We start from the raw sequence: 25,077 nt of genomic DNA, 5'->3' as shown, positions 1-25,077 counted from the left end.
AACACTGTGACTGCACCACCATGCACCAGCAGGGATGCCCCATCCCAGGCCCATCCGCAGGTACGGGGGATGTCCATGTCATCTGACACTCCTCTACCTGCGGACGAGAGGACCCCTGACCGTATGGAGACCGTCCTGATTGGTGTCGCGTTGCGCACGCGTGACATTCATGATGAGGTGCATGCTTCCTGGGGGGAGCACGCACGTCATCATGAAGATCTGCGTGCCAATGTGACCCAGTTGGGAGGTGCCATGGTCGGGGGTTTTGCACATGTGTCGGCCACTCTGGCGGCCCTCTCCTCCTCTGTGGAGACTATGCGCCAGTCGTTCTCCATGCCGTCTTCCAGCCCAGATGCCACCCGAGCCCCCTGTGGACCTGCCCTGACCAACGCAGCCAGCTCGGTGATGATCCCATCCCTGCCACAGTCGGGAGTCAGAGGTCCAGCAGGGGTGGACACCCCAGCAACTGGACCCCAGGCAGTTGCATCAGAGGCAGTGGCAGGCTCAACCTGAGAGGCATCATGGCTCGGGCCATCTACATCAGAGGGGCAGGCATCGGCCGGAAGGCAGGAGAACCCTGGAATGGGAGTTTCTTCCATGTGGCAGTGGTTGGGCCAGCGGATAAGTGCGGAGCGGCAGCGGGCGGAGGAGGCACGGCTCACAATGGTCAGGGTGGAGAACTCCATGCGCAGGGCGCTGAGGCGGGCTGAGTGCCTTGAGGAAATTTGCAGGGAGTTGGAGGTGGACATGGCGTTATCCCTGCGAGACCTCGGGGCCAGTGAACAGGCCCTCCTCCAAAACATCGAACAGGAGTTCGATGATGTCCTGGCCCATGACATCAACAAGTGAGCTGTTTGACTTCCCGGCCGCCATTGTATATAGTTCATTAGTGTTAAGTTTCCTTTCTTTTTTCTTTCATTTGGGGCGCATGGACTATGCCCCACATTTTTGTATATAGTTATTAATTAGGAAGGTTTTTTTGTAGGCTTCATTTATATTGTTGGGCTCATGGACCCTGGATTTGTTATTTGTATATAGTTGAACAGTGGATTTATCTTCTTCATATTTTAATTTTTTCACTATGGAGCAATGGATTTTACTTATTTCTTTCCCTTTGGATTTGCTTTGTTGGACACAGACTTTGGACACATTTTCATTTGGATTCATTTGAATTCTCATTTTATATATTTTTTTCTTTTTGGGACATGCTACATTTTATTTATTATTTCCATTATTGTGTGTTTTGATTGAATTCCCTTCATTTTGTGTTGAATACATTTTTGTTTCATACTTCAATGTGTGGTATTCTCTCATTGGTTTCATGCATTTCACAATGTGGGTTTTCACATTCACTGGCACCCATTGTGTGTGTGACAGACATGTGTTGATGTACATACATGCCATTTGGGTTGTATCATGTAATGGGCATTTCAATGTGGGGTGGATGTAATACTTGGTTGGTTCTTTGGGCAGGGGTGGTGTGCGGTGGGATTTGGGTGGCCATGAGGGTCATGATTGTGGATCATGATGATGTGTTGTGGGGGACATGAGTCGGGGCCTGCTGGCAGGTGCCTGTCACTGCTGGGTGGGTGAGTGGGTGAGTGGGGACATGAGTCGGGGCCTGCTGGCAGGTGCCTGTCACTGCTGGGTGGGTGGTGGTTCAGGGGAACATGTGTTAGTGCTCACTTGTGCATGGTTACATGTGGGCTGGCTGGGGGGCATGGCCATGGTGGATGGGCTGCCTGCAGGGCATGGCCAGGGGTGCAGGTTAGTCCCCTGTGTTGTGGGCTGCTTGCAGGGCCTGGAGGGAGGGGAGAGGGCACACCTGGGAGGACACACACTGGCAATTCCTGTTGGTGCACCCAAGGAATACAAGTTTTCCTCCCGCGGAAGCGAAAATGTGTGTAACAGGTCCCGCGCACCCCCAGAATACACGTACCCCGCTCGCACAAGGCCTATCGCGTGTAACACATCCCGTGCACCCTCAGAATACACATACCCCGCTCGCACAAGGCTTTTTGCGTGTAACATGTCCCGCGCTCCCCCACAATACATGTACCCCGCTCGCATAAGGCCTATCGCGTGCACGCCCCGCCACCCCCAGAATACACGTACCCCGTTCCCCATGGCCTATCGCGTGTGATTCTCCATGCGCACCCCTCGGAATACATGTACCCCACTCCCCAAGGCCTATCGCGTGTGATTCTCCACGTGCACCCCTCGGAATACACGTACCCCACTCCCCAAGGCCTATCGCATGTGAAACTACACGCAAATCCCCAGAATACGCGCAGGCAGCCCATCCACCCTCCCCATACCCCGCAGGCAGCCCATCCACCCTCCCCATACCCCGCAGACAGCCCATCCACCCTCCCCATTCCCCGCAGGCAGCCCATCCACCCTTCCCATACCCCGCAGGCAGCCCTTCACCCCTGGGCATGCCCCGTAGGCAGCCCATCCACACTGGGCATGCCCCGCAGGCAGCCCACTCCACACTGGTGACTTTTTCCACGTTTTACACGTGATTGGCCCAGTGCGAGCGGGGTACGTGTATTCTGAGGGGTGCGTGGGGAGTTTTACACGCGATTGGCCTAGCGCGAGCGGGGTACGTCTATTCCGAGGGGTGCGCAGGGAGTTTTAACAGTGATTGGCCTAGCGCGAGCGGGGTACGTGTATTCCGAGGGGTGCGCAGGGAGTTTTACACGCGATTGGCCTAGCACGAGTGGGGTACGTGTATGCCGAGGGGTGCGCAGGGAGTTTTACATGCGATTGGCCTAGCACGAGTGGGGTACGTGTATTGTGGGGCATGCGCGGGGAGTTTTACACGCATTTTCGTGGTTGGGGAGCTGTATGCTGGTACACTGGCCTTTGCGCCATGTACTGGATTTGTGTGATGTTTTTGGCGCACGGGGCGGGGCTGGGGGGCGTAACTGCCACTGCTGCAGGGTCGCTGCGCATCCACGGCTGCTTAGGGATGTTAAAATCCATGAATACACTGTGCGCTGAAATGGGTTTTGGCGCACGCGGCTGGCGCAGATTGCCGCACGCGCACTCTGTGTGCCAGCCGCGTGCGCCACTTGTGCGCTCATTTCTATGAATTACCCCCTGAGAGTTTTAAATGATTGGGAGACAGGGATGGTGATGTTGTCAATGGTGAAAGCTTGGTATTTAGTGTCAAGGATGATGTGTGAGTCAGTGGGGGCTAGCAGTAGTAGTTTCATCTTGTCCCCATTCAGGTATAGCCAGTTTTCAGCCATCCATGTTTGGATGGTGGCGTAGTTGGAGTTAAGGGTGTTGGAGTCAATTTCATAGTTGCCGGAGAGCGGAATGAGAACTTGAGTATCCTCGGCATAATTGGTTTGCATGATGCAGAGCGAGTCAAGTAGATTGAAGAGGGAGATAGTAAAAATGTTATATAGTGTGGGTGATAGGCAGGAGCCTTGCAGTACTCCGGAGAGGATGGTGTCTGGATAGTCATCTGCTAGGTCAGAGAAGACACGCATGACTCTTCCTTCAAGGAAGGATGCAATGCTAGTGATTGCATTCGGAGAGAAGAAGGCTGAGGAGGAAAGATGTTGACATAGTAGATTGTGATCCACAAGGTCAAATGCTGCAGATCGATCTAATAGAATGAGAAGGCAGGTTTGCCAGAGTCTCTGATATCGTCGATTTGATTTTTAAAGTCCAGTAAGGCCGCCTCAGTGCCGTGGCCAGGATGGAAGCTGGATTGCCAGGAGCCTAGGATGTTCTTTGATTCTAGGAATTCCTGGACTTGCAGGCATGCTGCTTTGTCCAGAATCGTGAGCAGGAAGGGTACAGTGGTTATGGGTCAGTAGTTGTTGGGATTGTATGAGTCAAGTGAAGGTTTTTTGAGAAGCTGACAAACCCAGGCTTCTTTTAGGCGAGGAGGAACTGATCCGGATACAAAGGAGGCATTGATAAACTCTGTGATGAACGGTGTGAGCAGGTTCACGCATTCCTTGAAGAGGGGTACCGGCAGATGTCCCTTTGCATGTGGATGGTTTGATGTTCTTCATGATGGCAGTGACTTCCATCTCGTTGACATCTCTGAATGTGAAGAGTATTGCTGCCCATATGTCAGTGCACCATGCTTGATTCGTGGCAAAGAAAATAGCTTTTTTATATTCATTAGACAGTTTGTTGAACTCCAGTTTGTCTGATGATGTTGGCTGGCTTGCCATTTGGGTAGGGCTGCATGCTTTTTGGTACGTACTGCTGAGAGTTCAGGAGCGAACCAGTTGTTAGCAGTATGTTTGGTTTTGCAGACCATTAAGGGTGCAATGGCATCAATAGCTGCAGCTAGAATGGTGTTGAGGGAGAGAGCCAAGGCCTCCGGATCTTTGGAGTTTGGAGCCTGAAGGGCTGGGCCATGAGTTCAGGTGCTAACCTTTCCCTAGTGAGCAGACGTGCACTTCTAGTGGAAGCAGAGGTGATAGGTAGGGTGGTGGTTTTTTGGACCTTCAGTGTGGAGAGTGTGAAGAGGATGAGGTGGTGGTCTGGAGGTTGGCTGGGATAACTGGAGCACAGTTGTGGTGGGCTAACAAGTCAATGTTGCAGCCCTTGTTGTGGGTGGCGTTGGTGATGGAGTGTGAGAAGCCTTGAGTTTTTAGTTGTTTAGCAAGGTTTTTGGCCTGAAACTCTTTGGGGTCGTGGAGCCCTAGGTTAAGATCACCAGCTAGGATGACTTTAGAGGATGTTTTAAGATTGTCAGAGACAAGGTGGGGGATGGAGGAGTGGAAGGCAGCTAGGGGGCCTGGTGGGCGATATACAATGTGAAATTTGATGGTGTAATTGTGTGAGGTGGCGATTTTAAAGGAGATGAGATCATAGTTATGGGAGTTAGTGTGGTCTATCTTTTGTATAGCAATGGAGTCTTTGGCTCTGAGTGCCACACCACCTCCTATAGTGAGGGGGCGGTCCTGGCGGAATATGGTGTAGCCTGCGGGGAGTGCTATTACCAGGGCTGGAACAGATGCTTCCTGGAGCCATGTCTCAGTCACAGCACATAAGTCTAGGTTGTGGGTAGTAATTAGGTCATTTAAGTCTGCTGCAGGGCTGGGATGGATCTGCATTGATGATGCCACAGTTTAGGTGTGTTTCAGTGGCATCATGGCAGGTAGTAGTGGTGGCAGTTTCCTGACAGTGGTTCGTGGGGAGGGAAGGCTTGTTCGAAGTAGAGGGCACCAGCTGGGCAGGCGGTGTGAGAGCCTTTGGTCTGGGTGATCTCTGGAGGTGGTGTTTAACTGTGTAGAGGACTTTTGCTTTGTAGTCCATGTCCCTCAAGCATAGCCTAAGGTTGTGGCAGGAAGTGCTCATGGGTCGTGTTGTGTGCTGGAGTGTGAGGGTTTGTGTTTGCAGGCTCAAGTTGCGGCACGCAAGGTGCAAGGTGTCTGCCTTTGGGGGGCACATGGTGCTCAAACCACGATACTAGAGGCTTGGACCAGGTTGTGGATGGGTCTCAATAGATGGCTGGTATCAGAGTAGGAATGGTTTAGATCAGTAATCAGGGTGCAGCAATCAATAGTACATAGCATGGGCACGGCTCAACAATCAAAATGCCAAAGCATAGGCAGGGCACACACTCAATATTCTATAGCATGGGCAGGATGCACAATTAGAATTATGGAGTATAGGCAGGGCATACACTCAGTATTTAAAGCATAGGCAGGGCGCACATTCAGTATTCAATAGCGTGGGCAAAGTGCACAGTCAGAATCAAAGAGCACGGACAGGGCGCACAATCAATATGTTGCAATCTTAGGCATGCAAGAGGATAGGGTGACTCGCTACGATATAGGCAGTGTTATTATTACCAGTCAGTGCGTGCGAGCACCCGCATCAGAGAATGCAGTTTAGGATAATACGCTTTCGGTAATGTTAACGTACAGATAGGTGATGTTAGCGCAACAGATCAGGCTCCACTTAAGCAGATTCAACCGTAATGTATTAGCAAATAAAGTATTGCATGGATGATTTTATCTAGGAACAGTGCGAGGATTAAACAATAGTTATAGCATTGTATTGAAGCCATAAAGTAACATCTAGGCTCTTGAAGCTTACCGCATGGGATATACAGATAAGCTGTATTCACAATGGTGTTCGTTGGTTGTTATTGAAGGCAGTTCATGAGCGCAACATTCCAAGTGACCAGAAGTTTTGAGCGAGTCAGGTAGTGTTAGTTGGCTTTTGAACGGGGAAGGATGTATGAGAAAGATGAAGAGATTAAGTGATATGGGCAGCGTAACATGCCCTGCGGCTGTAACGGCCCAGACAGGCACAGACAGGGGTGGCCTTGTGCTGGGGGGCCTTGTGCTAGGGGGCTTTAGGTGTGGGGGCCGGCATCTGCCTTCCGGCTTGCCTCACAGCCTATGGCCGGTTCGGATGCACGGGTTGCTAGGCAACCAATAGTAAACAAGTTACAGGGCTTCAAGCGGCGGCCATCTTATAATTCGAAATGCCTTTGGAAAAAGGGACCACGAGCTGCGGCTCCACGTGAGCAGGGGCAATCTGGCAGAGAGTGCCCCCGGACTCTGGCTATGTGGGCCTTATCCCAAGAATAGGGAAATATTGTTGAGTGCTGAATCTCCGTCACGGCGAACACGAAGGGGATCACGAGGTGAGAAGTCTAGCTGCTCCTGCACTATCCACCTCCCAATCAACCAGGTGGACTGTGATCACCAAATTCAGAGTTGAAAATACTATGTCAAATGATGTCCTTCCATAGAGCATCACGTTTGACATTACCCACCTACACGCAGTCATCATTCTCAAGAGGTTATAACTTGAAGAGGCATCTTGGGATTGAAGGCTTTCAGGATGTAGATGAGGGAAGATATTTCAATTGTTTGAACAACTTCTTTTGGGGCAGTGGAGAAGAGGTTGGATCCTCAAGTGTTACATTCTAATCTTCGAGTACTCCTTAATTAATTTATGTCCCTGCAAATCCTGCAACCCCCTCAACCCACATATCTGGTTATGGCACCTCAAACCCCCTCGTGAGTGTGCTCTTCTCCCACTTGGGTTGGTTCTGCTACTGGACTGTCTTGGGAAGTCACTCGTTGAGCTGCTGGTGTAATCTCATGCTGCTTTAAGTTCTTCCACCAAATACTTCACCAATTTGATTATTTCTACTTTTAACATGAGTTGAGGGGATTTAAAATATTTCTTGCACTTGTAATGGCGGTGTTTAGACCTCTTAGGCGAAATAAAATTAAATCATCACTGACTGAGTCCTGAGTATAATTATGAACACAATTATTCTGCTAAAGGTTACAGTCTACAATACAGGGCTACCACTGTGTGTTTACACATAAATGCATTGCATAATGGAAATGGTTTCTGTGTGTTCATGCATTGATACTGCCTCAGCACGATCGTTGGCAGCCTGCAATCATATTCACAGTCTGTTACATGTTACCTGCCTGGCGTCCGCAATGGCAAGACTCTATGCCCCTACCCGAAACAGTTGTCGGTCAAAAAACCGAAAACAAAATATCGAATCACAAAAATCCCGAATCCAAAATCTCGAAAAAAAAAATCTCGAATTATTTATTTATATGTATTTTTGGGTTCAGGTAAGTATAAAAAAAGGGTAAAATAAAAAAATAAAAAAATAAAAAAGCGGGGTTGGGGGGGGGAACCCCCCCATTTCGAAATAAAAACGTATTAAAAAAGAATTCGAGATTTTTGTTTTCGATATTTTGGATTCGAGATTTTTGTTTTCGAGATTTTGACATTCGGTTTTTTCACTATAAACCACCCAAAACACTGCCGAACAGAGACTTTCATGGCTTAGAGCACACAATTGTCTTTGCCATTCAAGGACATGGGGTTGGGGGTGGGGATCTTCAACAGTGCAGCTGCAAGTAGAGTCAAGTCAAGTCCATAACAGAATGGCTTTAACAATGGTGGTGGAGGGAGAGCGTATGAAGCAAGAAACAGTGTGTTCCTGGGACCCGCTTACCTTTGGAATTGCCCTTCTAAAGCTGGCAGCAGCCCTGTAACAACCATCTAGGATTACAGTGAATACCAGGACCAAGCACAAGGTGGAAGAGCAGAGAGAAGGGGCGAAGGGGGAATGGTGATGGTAGGTAATGACAGCTCAACTGTAATGTTGTGTAACTGTATAAAAATAGCAGTTGTATGTATACATTTTATAAAGGGCACAACTAGGACATAGCCAGACAACAATAAAGCAAGGTTTATTCTTAATCTTGGGTTATGGTATTTTTATTGGCATAACGTGTTCCTGCCAAGCGGACCACGGCTTGTATGCATACACCTTCCCTATCTCCATTCTGAGGAAAATTAAGATTCTGATTTTGCTCTGTTAGCAAACATAAGATACAATGCGTCAAAATGAATGAGCAGTGGGCAGGAAAATGGTTTCTTTGGCGAATACTTCGACAGATCTCTGCTCTATGTATGTGTGTATTTTGGTTCACAGTGTGCATGCAGTGAAAGGCCTGGTATCCAAGGCCGCCCAGGTGACTGACCGGGGCGCCATTAGCCCCCTGCCACACCAGCTGGAGGGAGTCTTTCAAGGGCTCCCCCGAGCTAGCATGGTGGGAGAAGGCATGACAGGTGCCCAATTGAAATTGAATACACCCTGCTCCTGTGCTGGCACCGGGATTTCCAGCACAGGAGCGGGACGCATTTAATAACAATAGGGTGCTGATGCTTTTGCATCGGCACCCTATTAAAGTGATTACCTCCCCACTCCGGCGTGGGGTGTTTTTTATTAGAATAGGGTGCCTGTGCTTTTGCATCAGCACTCTATTCCAGTGGTTAAATGCCTGCTCTGGTGCGGGCAGTTTAAAAAAAAAAACACTGCCCAGGGCGCTGCTTTAGATAATGCAGACACTGCTGGAATCTCAGGGTTCCCTGAAACCATGCAGTGATCCCCGGATCCGTCCCAAGTGCAGAGCCCACCGGACGTGGTTTTGCTTCAGCTCTTCCTGTTGGCCATAGTGTAGGGCACAAAATAAACCCCACATTATTTATCCAATACATGCTTCAAATGTAAAGTCATATTGAATCAATTGCACTTTTAATTTACTTTTCAATTTGAACATACCATTTACTATGAGCAGCAATTAACTGTAGTGTATTTTGTCCATTTGTGGCATGGCTTATGACAGTATTCAATAGCTGTACTTTCTCTCCTCTGCTTGGAAAGTGACCACATGGGACTGCTCCCTCTGAAGATGCCGCTACAGATGTGAATTGAGTGTAATTTAGGTGTTGCCCCAGTAATGAATGCTTCTGGATCACAGTATTTAAGGCAGTCTCATTCAATCTAACAGTTCTCAGTGCAATGCCTCCTGTTTTTTTTTCTTCCATTGCAGGACTCATTATTGTTCCGAGTGCTGGAGTTGGCATTATTTTAGGAGGTTACATTATAAAGAAGCTGAAACTTGGAGCCAGAGAGTCCGCCAAGCTGGCGATGATCTGTTGCGGCGTCTCCTTGCTGTGCTTCTCAACACTTTTCATTGTTGGATGTGAAAGCATAAACCTTGGGGGCATTAATATTCCATACACCACTGGGTAAGTATGTCATGTGCACTTTATGTGTTCTTGCCACTGCTTGCTCATGTTTGCAAAGTTGAAACTGTACCCTGTGTCCTATCGGAGTAAGGTGAAAGCAAAATAATGATACAGATTTCCTAATGGCATATATATATATATATATATATATTTCTGAGGCTTGTGGAATCTGCTTAGATCACATGCTGTGCATAGGCCGACATCTAGTGGAAGCTGCGGAGTATTACAGTTTGTTTTTCGAAACTCGAAAATGGGCATCGACACAGGCGTGCCAGTAATACTATCCCTAGTGTGACATCCACCGTACCCAAGATCCCTCACGCGTCTGGGATCCTAGATTGTTTTTTTCCGCCATACTGGTCGGAAGCATCTTGCGGAGTCCCCTGGCCTTAGCCATACTTTTGCTAATTATAGAAGTTTAAAATTATTTACTGACATCCTTCCCCACCCCAACGTCGACCCTCGACACTCGACGACGGCTGGAGAAGACATCGACCGCCGGCTGCTGCACGACGGATCTGGGCCTCGGAAGGCCGCTGGCCTCGGCCCGGGCCTAGTAGGCCGCTGGCCTCGGCCCTGCAAGTAGGGAGAGTGGGGGGTGGTACATACTCTTCACTCTTGGTATATAGGTACACCTTATATATTTCCTACACTTACCAGCCCGCTGCCTCAAGGTGCGTATGCAGGGTACCCCTTTCCAATTCTGCCCCAAGTGCAACCGCAAATACCCTTGGGTCGACAGGCACGCCACGTGCAATCTCTGCTTGCCGAGGGACCACCCCGAAGCGAACTGCAGAGCGTGTAGTAGGTTTAAGCCTAAGACACTTAAGGACCGTTCGACAAAGCGTTGGGCCCACCACGCCAGGCAGGCGGCCATGGCAGCGGAGGGCGCCTTCAGCGATGGCAGCGACGCCGTACTTTCGGACGGCGAGGGCATTACGGCGTCGAAAGACTGCCGAGCGCAGGTCCCCGACATCGGAAGGTTGTCCGGCAGGGCGGCTATGGGGAAGACCTCCGGCGACGCAAGCGCTACACACCCTACACACACTAAGCACACTAAGTCCAACCGAACCTCGACGACGTCGACTTCTCGGAAAGAGGCACAAATAGAACGGTCCTACTCGGTGTCCTCTGGGCGCTCTCGATCGAGATCGCCTCATGACGCAAGGCAATCATCCACTCTTGCCAAGAGTGCCTCGCTCCCTAGATTAACAGAAGTTCGATCGTCGGAAGACGAAGACGACTTCCACCCCCAGGCCGCGCTCCAGGAGACCGAGGCCGCAGTTAACACCAGCGAGGCCCCACGCTCGAAACAAGATACCTCTCCAGACCCTCGACGCCAGGCGTCGAAAGTCTCTGGGGCCTCCAAGGGGCAGGGAAAACATTTCTCCACGCACGGGGAGGGGGGGAAACAGCGGAAAGCACAGCCTTCCACTCCTGTAAGACCATCCTTCCACCCTAAGCAGACAGACAAACATAAATCTACTGGGACATCAACTTCCAGCAAAGGTACCCTTGATAAGTCCTCTAAGTTGCCTACTAAAGTCATACCCTGTTCCAAAGAATGGTCCAGTGAAGACATAGACAGGGTCATGTCAAGGATGTCTTCCTTAGCTGATTTTTATGACAAAACCCCAGAACATTTCCTTTCGTATGACCCTCAAGGGGCCACACCCTCAGGCTCCTCTGATCCTATCCCCCTAAGTAAGAAGGCCCGGTTCGAAAGACCTGAACCCTTCGAGGTGCAGCCTTTCTCTACTCCATACTCTACTCCACACCCCAGATACCAAGGACAGCCTTTCCCTGAAGGGGACCAGGAGTTTACAATTATGGAGGAACAAACCGGGACTGAATACTATGCGGATGATGAGGACCTGGAGGAGGTAGAAGATGAACAGGAAATTTACAGAGTAGATTCCCCGGTAGAGAGCGAAGCCCCAGTTACCGACTCGCCAGTTGATAACCAGCCCCTCCTTAATGAAGTTCTCGCTCGCGCAGCAGAACATTTTCACATCGACACCCACGGTGTACAAGAGGAAAGGGACTTCGCAGAAGAGTTGGTGGGAGAGAGGAGGCCGGTCGCTCAGACCATCCCTATCCTTAAATCCATCCAACGGAGAATAGATCCATCCCTGGTGAATCCTAACCTCACCAGAGCCGTCAACCCCAGAGTCGAAAAACTTTTTCGGGCAGCCCAGTCTGACCCTCTTTATATAAGAGGACATCTTAAACCAGACTCCCTAGTGGTTACCAACACTTGGAAGAGGGCTGGGACACCCTTATCGTCGTCAGAAGCTCCTCCCGACAAGGAGAGCAAAAGACTGTACGGGTTTGGCAGGAAGGTAGCCTCAACGTCCGCCTACCAAGCAAGGATTGCAAACTCCACCACCCTGTTGGCTAGTTACAACTGCCATCAATGGGAAGAGGTCGCAGCGCTCATAGCCTCTGCTCCTGAACCGTTAAAGGGCCAGTTGGCTCGGATCTCGGCAGAAGGGAGAGCCGTGTCTGGTTGCATATTAAAAGCAACTTTCGACGCTGCGGACAACGCAGGAAGATTGATAGCAGAAGGTACTGTTATCAAAAGACATGCGTGGTTACGGCAGTCGGGGTTCAAAACAGAAACCCAGGCTTCATTAATAGACAAGCCGGTGGAACCCGATCTATTGTTTGGGAAAGCGGTCGAAGACGCACTTAAAAATGCCAAGGACGAGTACGAGACTCTCAAATCCCTTGGCCAGCTTACCAACAAACCCCCTAACTAGAGGGGAACAGTAATTTTCGTCGCCCACGCGGCCAAAATTCACAAAGAGGCAACTATGCCCAAGGACAGGGTACACAATGGAACAACAACCAGCAGTCTACCCAGAGTTACGGCAGGGGTAACAAGAGAGGTCGTGGAAGAGGCAGAGGCAGCCCCAACAAGGGAGGTGGCACGCCTCCACCAAAGCAGTGACGCTCAGTTCAGGGTCCCTTCTCACGCAACCCCAGTAGGGGGACGCATTTCCAACTTCACCCAGGCTTGGGAAGGGATCACCTCAGACAGATGGGTGCTGTCAACAGTGTCCACAGGATATTGTATAGAATTACTGCAGCGTCCCCGGAACAACCCTCCACGACAAAGAATACACTCCTTAGAACATCAGAAGATCCTTCTCGAGGAGATCGCCATTCTGCTAGAAAAGGACGCAATAGAACTCATCCCAGGACACCAGGTAAACAAGGGTATCTATTCAACTTACTTCCTTGTGCCAAAGAAAGATTTGACAATGCGCCCAGTATTGGACTTACGGCCTGCCAACAAGTATGTCAAGCCCCAAAAATTCCGTATGACCACGCTACAAGAGGTAATCCCCCTCCTAAAAAGGGGGGATTACATGGCAACCTTGGATATGAAAGATGCTTATTTTCATATTTCCATGCTCCCAGCGCACAGAAAATACTTGCGCTTCAAAGTGGACAGTCGCCACTACCAATTCAAGGTACTGCACTTCGGGATAGCTTCAGCACCAAGGGTATTCACCAAGGTACTGGCGGTGGCGGCTGCACACCTACGCAGGGAGGCAATCCCAGTGTACCCTTATCTGGACGACTGGCTCATAACGGGGGAAACCCCAGGAATTTGCAGGTCAAACATTCAGAGGACTATCGACCTCCTCCACGAATTAGGCTTCTCTATCAACGAGAAGAAGTCAAGTGTAGTGCCAAGCACCTCAAAACAGTTCCTAGGAGCAATCCTAGATACTCAAAAAGGGTTGACCTTCCCTTCGGAAGAGAGAATTCGGAATATACTACTGCAAATTCCACATTATCAGTCAGGTCAACAAATAACGGTACGCAAAGCAATGCGGTTACTGGGCATGATGGCGTCATGCATTTACCTGGTCCCCCACGCGCGTCTGCGCATGCGTCCCATGCAGGAATGGTTGGCGAAACAGTGGTCTCAGGCAAGTGGTCAGTGGGACGATCTAGTGGTCGTTTCGCCAACACTCGTACAGAGCTTACACTGGTGGACAAGAGAGAATCTCGCAAGGGGAAAACCCTTTTACGATCCCGAAGTACAGGCAGTGGTGACTACAGATGCATGCCTGACTGGGTGGGGAGCTCACCATCTCCACCACACAGCTCAGGGTCTCTGGTCTCACTCAGTAGCCAAGAACCACATCAACCTGCTAGAGCTTCTGGCAGTATTCCGAGCGCTTCGGGCGTTCGAGCCCCATCTGCTAAACTTGTCGGTGCAGATCCTGACGGACAGCACGACAGCCATGTTCTATCTGAACAAACAAGGAGGGACTTGTTCGCCAAATCTGTCCAAGCTTGCCCAGAAAATCTGGATATGGGCACTCAGACGGAACATCTTCCTGTCATCACAACATGTTCCAGGGGAGCTCAATTCCCTAGCGGATGCCCTAAGCAGAGACTCCCTCCCAGAAGAACACGAATGGGTCCTTCACAGAGATATCGTAGAAGATCTCTTCTCTCAGTGGGGTTTCCCCACTATAGACCTATTCGCCACAAGCGAAAACAAACAATGCCCAGGATTTGCATCCAGGTTCCCCCAGCCAGACTCCCAAGGGAACGCCCTGTGGATGAACTGGTCAGGGATGTTTGCGTACGCTTTTCCACCAACTCCTCTCATCAGGAAGGTGGTGTACAAGATGAACAAGGAATCGATGACGCTCATCCTAGTTGCTCCCATGTGGGCGAGACAACCATGGTTTCCACACCTGCGCAGGATGGCGGTGTGCGAGCCCATCAAACTCCCAGCCTGGTACAACCTACTGTCCCAGCAACAAGGTCAAACAGTGCACCAGGAACCCAACTCAATGAACCTGGCAGCATGGCTCCTGAGGTCATAGAGTTTGGCCATCTCAATTTACCACAGAGGTGTATGGACATCCTAAAAGAATCCAGGAAACCAAACACAAGGCACTGTTACTTTGACAAGTGGAAGAGGTTTGTTATTTGGTGCCAGAATAAACAAATCAACCCAGTTGATTGCACTCCTTCCAACGTTGTAACAAACATGCTCCACCTGCTGGACGCAGGTTTGGTTTTTAACTCTCTGAAAGTACACCTGGCAGCCCTCTCGGCTTACACCACATCCCATAACAAAGTATCGTGGTGGAAAGTACCAGTAGTTAAAGCCTTCATGGAAGGAGTAAAGAGACTTCACCCTCCTATTTCGAACCCACCGCCAGGATGGGACCTCAATGTGGTGCTAGCTAAGCTCATGGGCCCCCCTTTCGAACCCATGCATAAAAGTAGTCTCAAACACCTGACTTATAAAACGGCCTTCTTAGTAGCCATTACCTCTATAAGAAGGGTCAGTGAAATTCAGGCTCTGTCAGTGCAGGATCCTTTCTTTACTATCCACAAAGACAAACTGGTTTTACGCACACACCCTAGGTTCTCACCTAAATTTATATCTAAATTCCATGTAAACCAGTCCATCGAGCTTCCGGCTTTCTTCCAGAACCCGCAAAGCTCAGCTGAGGTGAAACTACACACCCTTGATGTGCGTAGGGCGGTCCTCTACTATGTAAATAAAACCAGACCGCTAAGGAAAACAGATCAACTGTTTGTCTCCGTAGCTACAGGCAGAGAGGGGGATCGCGTCTCTAAAGGCGCGATCTCGAAGTGGATTATCAACTGTATACAGCTGTGTTACTCTCTTTCTGAAAGAACTCTGCCTTTTACGCCAAGGGCCCATTCTACTAGAGGCATTGGGGCCACTCTGGCTTTCATTGCAAATGTTCCCCTCGACACCATTTGCAAAGCAGCTACTTGGAGCTCTATTCACACTTTTACTCAGCATTACTGCATTGACACTCATTCCAAGACAGATACACAAGTGGGACAAGCGGTTCTAAGACACCTGTTTGCTCATGACCCTTCTCACATCCCACCTCCTTCTTCGGGTACTGCTCGCTAATCTATGCACAGCATGTGATCTAAGCAGATTCCACAAGCCTCAGAAGGGATACATTACTCACCGTAATCGTATTTCTGATGCTTGTATCTGCTTAGATTCACATGCGACCCACCGTTCCTCCCCTCCGAGAGAAGGCGCATGATTGCTTGTAGTCTTACCTTTCTGTCTATCTGCTTGGATTATCTGTACTCACGCTACTCCTCATGCTTCCTCATGTCAGAAAAAATACAATCTGAGGATCCCAGACGCGTGAGGGATCTTGGGTACGGTGGACGTCACACTAGGGATAGTATTACTGGCACGCCTGTGTCGACGCCCATTTTCGAGTTTCGAAAAACAAACTGTAATACTCCGCAGCTTCCACTAGATGTCGGCCTATGCACAGCATGTGAATCTAAGCAGATACAAGCATCAGAAATACGATTACGGTGAGTAATGTATCCTATATATATATATATATATATATATATATATATATAGCCTAAATTGTTTTGATGACAAAGTGCGGAAGGGAGAGCATCTGTGATAACAGTAGTGTCCATAACAATCATTTCTGGGCAGTGACAGCCACACACTGTTCTGATTGCCTGAAGGTGAAGAGAACATCAGTTGCTTGAGCAGAAATGATGGGCCGTTCTAGCATTTTGATTTTGATCAGAAAATACAGTAATTGCATTTTGTGTATTAACAAAAACATAAAATGCAGCAGTGTCTCCTGGGACAGTTTCTTATCTTTTTGTATATTTTAAGGATTTTGCAAGTCATTACGGAAATATGTGGTCAGCAGGAACCTCAGAAGGAAGGCTGAGTGCAGTATTATTTTATGTACAGCTGCGTATATGGTATTCCTCAAAACAATGGCATCAACACCAACTCCCCCAAAATTCCAAATATTATTCACAAAGTTTCATTAGTCGCTGTTCGATTACAGCTGGTGAGGTGGAGCATCCCCGTTTCCCAAGCTGCCACTAGTGTACATGGACAGGGTTCCTCAGTCCTTTACATAGGATTGAGGAATCTTTTGAGTCTTCCTTGGAGACCTATCCATTAGGGATGGTGATATGGAGTCTCCTTTTCCCATCAAACTGCCACTTGCTCCTAGGAGGATGGATTAAGGAATCGTTAACCTGCCCTTAGTTTGCATGTGTGGCTAGAGTGCTAGTAAAAGATGTTCTTGTGAGGGGGCGTGCTTGGGCCGATGAGAGCAGCCACTTGGATTCGGCACTCCGCTCCGGTGGGGGAATTCCATACTCAATTATCAATTAAAGGCACCTTTTTCTGGAAGGTGGATGAATCTTGTAAAGCCACTTCATAACGCCATATATTGGATAAAAGCCGTCTCAGGAATGCCGCTGCTGTTTGCTGGTCTGTGAAACTTACGGAGGGGCGCAGTGAAACTGCATCATCCCCTGAGCTGGCAGCTGACTTTTCCTGTCAGCTGGTCGGCTGCCGTGACGTGGAGAGTGCACGTCCTGCAGGGGAATAACAGCTTCTACACAACACAGGTGTTTTCTTCTTATATTTTAACTGTTTCAACCCCATATAAATAGGCTACTTTTACTCCTTTTTTCTTGCTTTTAGTGCTTTTTTTTCACACTTATGTAGTACTTTGTAGTACTTTGGACTACCTCATCCAAAGTACTATAAAGTACTACATAAGTACTGCCTCATCTTCAAGTGAACATATATATCATATAACAAAGGGTATTTTCTATCATTTTGTCTATTTTTTTCTTATTAAATTCACTTCAGTTTCCTGAAATATCATTTAGAAAAAGCACATTATAAGCTCTTCAAAACATTTTTGAATGGAGTTTGTGGATTTCGCTGATTTCTAAAGCTGAAAATTGCATAATACTGCAAAACCTTATTATTTATGCCCAGCCTTAAGGGGGTTTGCCTGAGAATGTCTTAGGCTGCCTAGAAAACATGTTATAAGCATATAAAGGATAGTGGAGAAGGAAAACTAAAAAACTCAAGTTATTGAAGAGGAGAGATATATCTCTCTCTTTCAACTAAATTGTTCCTATATCCCCATAAATATAACATGGCTCCTAAAAAAGGGACAAACTAAAGAGGCATGTGTGTTGTCTCCCACTGCCCTAAAGAGACAGAAAAGTGAATCTCTAACACCTAAAGAAGATATAGCAGACCCAGTCATTCAGACCATCTTAACAGAAATTAGAGCTTTAAAGCCCTTTATGTAGGATACTAATGCTAAGCTGCAACTACTGGACAACAAATGGTCTGCTTTTGAATCTCGCATGAATGCAGTAGAAAAACGTGTTAGCAATGCTGAAGATGTGTCCAACAAAGTTACTAACCTAGAAATGCAAGTCGCCTCTGTACAACAATTAACTGAAAACCTTGAAAACCGGAATAGAAGAAATAACCTACGTATTGTAGGCCTTCCAGAGGGAATTGAAAAAGATGATCCTACTGCATTTCTATATAACTTTCTTCCTAAAATTCTTAGTTTACCGCCCTTTGTGCAGCTTAATATCCAGAGAGCACATTGAATTGGCCCCAATAACTCACGCTCCGTTTCTCATACCCCTTCCAGAACCATGATTTTATCTTTTCTTGACTTTACGCACATTACCATCAACATGCAGAAGGTCAGACAACTTAAACAGCTATCATGGGAAGGGAACAAAGTTTTCATTACACAAGATGTGTCCAAGATGACAGCTGTAAGAAGAAGAGACCTTCTTTCTTTTCGTCCTGCCCTGAGACAACTAAATGCCAGGCATGGCATTATCCACCCAGCTATTCTGAACGTTACTTTAAATGGGCAAACCTCAACCTTTCAAAATACTATAGAATTCAGACAATATATCCAATTTCACAAAAGATCTGATACGGATACTTCTAATCCCATCACATGAATACATTTTACAACTATGTTCATTCTTCATTTTTGAAACTTATCATCCTTTATCGGAACGGAGTATGGTTGGCCGTTTCTTTTCCTCAGCTCTCCATCCCACATCTTTTCATTTTTTCTGGACATGGATTGGTGTGGCTGGTTCCTGTTTCCCACCGTTCTTCGTACCTTTTTTGACTACAATTACTTTTTACCAATTTCCATGTCATTTTTGTTTGTCTTCCCCAGCCATCTTGTCTCGCTCCTTTCATGTTGTCCCATGCTTTGTTGGGTACTTATCTATTTATACATGCTAATAGATTGCTATGCGTTAAAGTCACTGTTGTATCTGAATTATGGTCCATGTTTTTATATACTCATCCCTTTTAGTGAATAATGCCGCTTAATATTGTATCATGGAATGTTAAGGGATTACATAATCCCATTAAAAGACAAAAAGTGCTATCACAACTCAATAGATTAAAGCCCTCCATTGCCTGTATACAAGAGTCACACTACCTTTCTGTTGATGAAGCATCAAAACTCAAGCGACTTTGGGTGGGCCAGGTCTTTTCAAGTGCTGCTAACGGGAAAAAGAATGGTGTCATTACACTGATTAACAAATCCCTTAAATGTAAAATTATATCTACAGAATCTGATCACTTGGGAAGATGGGTTATCCTTAATATATCAGTAGAATCTACGATCTATACAATTCTAAATGTTTATGGTCCTACATCTGCAGATCCCTGCTTCTGGAAACAACTTAGAAATCATATACTACGGAGCAACCCCCTCCATTTGATTGTATGTGGAGACTGTAATCAAGTTATAGATCCTTTTTCAGATAGGAAATCTGATGTGTGGTATACTAACACTACATCCCATACACAATTTATTAATTTTATCTCTGAATCCTGCCTCAGTGATGTGTTCTACATCCCACAGATTCAGAATTTACCTTTCACTCTACACCCCATAACTCTCTTTCACGGCTTAATAATATTTTTATCCCTAATTCTATGGTTAGTCTCCTTCTTGAGGCCCAGATAGTATCCATCACAATATCTGATCACGCTCCGGTGCATATAAAAATTGCTACCCCTATACATTCTCACAACTCTTGCAGATGGAGGTTTAACGCTAGCCTATTAAATGATACATCTTTTACTCAGTTTATCACAGAACATCATAATAATTTTTTCTTGGAGAATAAAGATCAACATACTTCTATCCCCAATAATTGGGACTGTTACAAAGCGGTCCTTAGAGGTCATATTATTTCCTATGTAGCGAACAAAAAGAAAAACCTTAAAGCGGAATCTGAATCCATTCTCAAACAGCTTAAACCGTTAGAAATTCAATTTGCTCGCACCAACTCCTCTGTTACCCTTAGAAACATTATGAAACTCAGATTCCAATATAATAAGCTTATTACACAATACTCGTGCTCTAATCTGCTTAAATATAAAGCCAAAATATACCAATTTTCCAATAAAACTAATAAAACTTTGGCCTCTTACCTTAAACTTAAGAAGGAGAAATCTAGAATTGTTGTGATTAAAGATAATTTGGGAAATAGAAAAATGTGTGACAAAGAAATTGTGTAAGTCTTTAAAGAATGTTACTCTAATTTATATACCTCTGAAGCCCCCGCTAATAATCCTGCTATTCAGGATTTCCTATATAATATACCTCATGACTCCTATCCTCAAATTGACCTCTCCTCCCTTAATGATCCTATTACACCTCCTGAAATACACTTAGCAATTAAAAACCTCAAAAAAGACAAAGCCCCAGGACCGGATGGCTTCCCCATCAGTTTCTATGCCCACTTCTCAGGTCTATTAGTCCCTAAAATAAGTAATCTTTTTTCTCATTTCATTTTAAATAACACGTCTCAAGGTTCTTTCTTAGAAGCTATGCTAATAGTATTCCCTAAACCTGACAAAGACCCAGAACTCCCACAAAGCTATCGTCCAATTTCCCTTATTAATACGGACTGTAACATCTTTGAAAAATTCTCCCCAATAGAATTCTCCCTTTCCTACCCAATCTCCTCAAAGAAGCCCAAGTCGGTTATGTAAAAGGTAGAGTTTCCTCATCCCATATAAGGCTAATCTTGGATGTTATTGACAGCTTAAAAAATCAAATGACCCCTTTGCTGCTATAGCTTTAGACGCTGAAAAAGCTTTCGATAGAGTTGAATGGAACTTTATGTTCCAAGCGTTCAAGTGGCATGGTTTTGGCCGCCCTTTTCTTTCTATGATTAAAGTATTATATTCCAACCCCAAGACTGCAATCTTTGTAAATGACAAATATCCTCATTTTTTCCCCTATTCAGAGGAACATGCCAGGGCTGTCCTCTATCCCCCATCCAGTTTATCCTCACATTAGAACCCTTTCCTGAAGCTATAAGACAAACTGATTCTATTCAGGGAATTCCATTCGATAATAAACATATTAAAACTGCAGTTTATGCCGACAATGTACTTATATTCTTATTAAAAAAAACAATTGGGAGCCCAACATCTACTTAATATTATTTCCAGATTTTCAGATGCGCCAGGATGCAAACTTAACACTGATAAATCTGAGATTCCTCCACTTAACCTGCATTGCACTCTGCTTCACATTAATACTCTTGGCATAAAATGGTGTCCCTTGGGATTCAAATATCTTGGAATCGACATATCTCCCTCCATCAATGGTATTTGTAAACATAACTCTGATAGAACATTAGCCAGAGTCAAACAATGAATATCTTCTAGGTCCCCCCTGTTTCAAAAAACCACGCTCTCGAGGAGGGGTTGGTTTCCCCGATTAAAAAAAATATCATCTAGCCTTTACAGTCAAGCAAACACAGTGGTGGTTTGTGCAGGATATATCATTTCAGGTGCCTAACTGGGTTTGCCTGGAGAGAGCTATGGCTTCCCCAATGTCCCTTGCAGACCTTTACATAATTAAAGGGAAAAACAAATTTACCAAATACTCCTGTCTCCGTCAATCCATCCTGTCCCTTAAAACATTTATGTTTCATCTATAGCTAAGAAATCCTCCTTTATTTCCCCTTTCATTTGGCATAACCCCTTGATTAGAGGTAAATCCATTTTCTGATGCCATGGCTCTCTAAAGGCATTCAATTTTGTAACCAACTATTTAAAGGTGGTGTCCCCATCACTTTTGATGAATTTACTGTCAGATTTCATATGCCTTGCTTTCCCTGATGCAATTTCTTACAATTATTGCTGCAATAGTAGAACACTTAGAAACACTGCTGTATAATTCTAATAATCCTGAGGCGCTAAGACTCCTTCATATGTTCAACTCTAAATGACAGCCTCTATCTAGTACAACATCTTACTAAATTCTGCATCTATCCCGAGGATTGAATGTCTTCATAACGACTGGAGAGAAGATTGCTTAATGTTTGATCATCAAGTGGCATGTTTTTTCTGCCCCGCCCCCCAATGGCAAACAGATTCCAAAATTACCACCTCTGCATGCCTTATCCAAACTCTGTTCTTTTTCCTCCATAGAGCCTTCACCACCCCTGTATGCCTTTTCAAATGTGGTCTATTACCCAATGACAACTGCTGGAGTTGCTTACATGTTCGAGGTTCTTTTAAACATATGTTTATAGAGTGCCAAGATGTTAAACCATGTTGGATCTCTGTGTGGAACACCAACAAATGTATTTTCTTCATTTTACTATATATTTTCATTTTGATTTCCTCATTTTAGCCAGCTCCATGCTTTGTAATTGCCCAATCAACAAATATGCTAAATATTTGTTTGATTTATGTTTAATGGTGGCAATTCAGAATATCACTACTAATTGGAAAAACCTAAGCCAAATTCACTATACATTTTGGTGGAATTCTTTATGTAATATTCACAAATTGGAAAAGTGTAATGCTTCGACCCCTGATTTACAAAACAAGTTTCAGTTGAAATGGCAATTATTTGATTACTTTTTATCGGTGTACATTTGCACTACTAACCCATGTATCAACATCCTTTTAAGAATGCATGATATATTTGTACCCCACACTTCATCCTCTTCCCTCCTTCCTCCTGTTCTGCCCAGTTTGCATCTTGTTTCGATGTTTGTCATTGTTTGTTTCCCCCCCAATATCTTAAAATCTCTAGCATATGTTTGAAACAATTTGATAGAAGTATACTAGGCTTATTTTGTATTAATCCTCATTATATCTTGTTATCTTATAAAATCTTTGAATAGAAAAAAAAAGATGTTCTTGCCACACATGCACATTCGTTGACTAGGTGGTGCAGATAATATAGCTAATATCAATACAGCATTTGGCATCCATTTGAGACCTGTCATTGTTGAAAGTGAGGGAGCATGTGTGTTAGTGTTGAGAGTGGGTGTGTGTGTGTTTACACATTTGAGTGTGCTTACTGACTGTGCATGTATGTGAGTGTTTCTTGCTGTAAGTGTGTGTTGGTGTGTGTCTACATGTGGTGAAGTACTCCGACATAAGATGGAAATATCAGGCATAGGATGGTTGAGTAACACAGCAATGCAGGTACTCCTGGGAATGTGGAATTTGGCATTATGATTTTCTGGTTGAAATGTGAAACTATCATGCCAAAAAACAAAATTGACATAATGAAACTGGCATGGTAATGGGGAAAAGGCCATGACACTTTTCTGGGACAATCTGAAGATATTATGGAAATTCGGAGAAAGGCATGGCAATATTCTGGCAGAAATGTGAAACTATCATGGCAATAAAAATAATCGACATAACAATACGATGCAGACATGGCAATAGAGTATGTGCCATGACACCTTTCGGGGACAATGTGAAACTGGTATGGAAATTGGGAGAATGACATGACCATTTTTCTGGGGGAGACGTAAAGCTGTCATGGCAATGTGAAAAGTGAATTAACCACTCCCTACTGCCAATGTGAAACTGGCCTGAACATGTGGTGATATAGTGTTTCTCGAGTAAATATAAAACTGCAATGATATTGCAGAAAGTGGCATGGAAATTGTTTGGGAGCACAGTGAAGTAAAACTGGCATGCCAATTGGAAAACTGGTATGACCTTTGTCTGGGGGTAGTTTGGAACTGGAACAATGTGAAACTGGCAAGAACTAGATAAGCTAGTATGGGAATTTGCTAGTGGTTATATAGACAATCCTATGCTATTAGCTACTTAAACCATCATTACACTCTTTTGGGGCAATGTATAATTGGCATGGCGATTTATAAGATGTAATTGGAAACTGACTTGCTAATTAATGCTTAACTGGGGCAATGAGAAGCAGTAAAAGAATCATAGTAATTTTATGAGGACCTGGTAGCACTAGGTAAGATATTATGCACTTTATGCACTTGCATATGTTGGTGATAGAATGTAGAAATAGCCTTGGCAATGTGTTGAGTAGTGAAGGTTATGGGAAACTATCATGGTATTTTTAGGAAGCAATGTAGACACAGGCATAACAATGTGTTCTCATTTGGAGCAATGTTTATCTGGCATGGCAATGTAGACATTTTCAGACTGGCACATTGATTGCGCCATGGATTAGTTTTCCAGCACGCTTTGCAAGCTGACACATTTATCATCATATTATCTGCAACTTGAAATATTTGAGCAACACCCTGATACTATAGCCAACATCTGCAACCTTTTGAGCCACACTCAGTTACACATTGCAAAGTCCTCTAAAATAAGATGAGTCACTTGGAATACAATCAAGGTTCTTGTTATATTTGATTTATGGGCACATCGAATAGGGCAATTAAGTATGTAAACTCGCAGTAGATCAATGATGATCATTATACCTTCAGCTACAGTATTTATAACACGCGTAATTTCTAGTGCCATGCAATTTACTGTTACAATACCTTTTAGTAGTGTTACAGTGCACTTTATCAGGCACTATTTAACTAACTGGTGGTGGCGCAATTTATGGTTGCATAGCTTACCATAACAGGTGAATTTCTTGGGTTTTATGATTTTATGTCTAACCATAACGTCCCTTTAACAAAGGTTTGTCCCTGAATTTGATAGTTATTTTTAGTGCAACTTATCCATAACATCCCTTTAACAAAGTTTTTTCAGTGAATTTCATAGGTTTTTAGGAGTGAGAATGTTTCATGATGTTACATCACTGCATATAAGTAATTAAAAATTCCTCTTTTAACATATATGAAAGAACTATAAACCTCCTTTGACAAACATATTTTTTGCCACTTTGATGTGTGTCATTATCAGCCGCGCATGCTGGGGATGCAAGTCATGGTTGAACTGCCTGGGGTATGAGGCTTGACCATGACCACAGCTTCACCAAATCACCCTCGTTATCCACTGAACCTACCCTGCATCCTAGTTCAGTGCCCACTATACCCTCATAATGTAACCAATGGCCAGTGCTCATTGGTCCACAATCCAATGGCCTTTGGCCTTTGGCATTGACCCGGACACTCTGCCCACTGGTCATGGCCACATGCTATACCTCAGTCACCAAAGGTGCATCACTATTGTTTGTACCTACATTATGAAACTTGTCAAAAAATAAAGCAGGGACACACTTGCAAAACCATCTTTTCAGGTCCTTGTCAATGCTCCTTGCACGAGTTTGCTGAAAATACGTCCATGTTTTATTTTTTGAAATATTTCAAAATGTACGTAAAGAAAATAGTCATATGACTTAGCCCCCACTTGACAAAATC

The 25,077-nt window shown here is 45.4% G+C and overlaps 1 protein-coding gene across 1 annotated transcript in view; it reads left to right on the top strand.

The window, feature by feature from the left end:
• SLCO5A1 (solute carrier organic anion transporter family member 5A1) overlaps positions 1-25,077 on the top strand; it is a 697,625-nt gene that overhangs the window by 489,856 nt on the left and 182,692 nt on the right. The window contains exon 6 of the mRNA XM_069621164.1: positions 9,369-9,567. Coding sequence (XP_069477265.1) covers positions 9,369-9,567 — 199 coding nt within the window. The remainder of the gene's footprint in view (positions 1-9,368; positions 9,568-25,077) is intronic.

Source organism: Ambystoma mexicanum, chromosome 5q (genome assembly GCF_040938575.1).
Source record: "Ambystoma mexicanum isolate Mex_15411 chromosome 5q, UKY_AmexF1_1, whole genome shotgun sequence".
Classification (NCBI taxonomy): Eukaryota; Metazoa; Chordata; class Amphibia; order Caudata; family Ambystomatidae; genus Ambystoma; species Ambystoma mexicanum.
The sequence above is the reverse complement of the archived record's forward strand: the minus strand, read 5'-3'. Positions and strand labels throughout refer to the sequence as shown.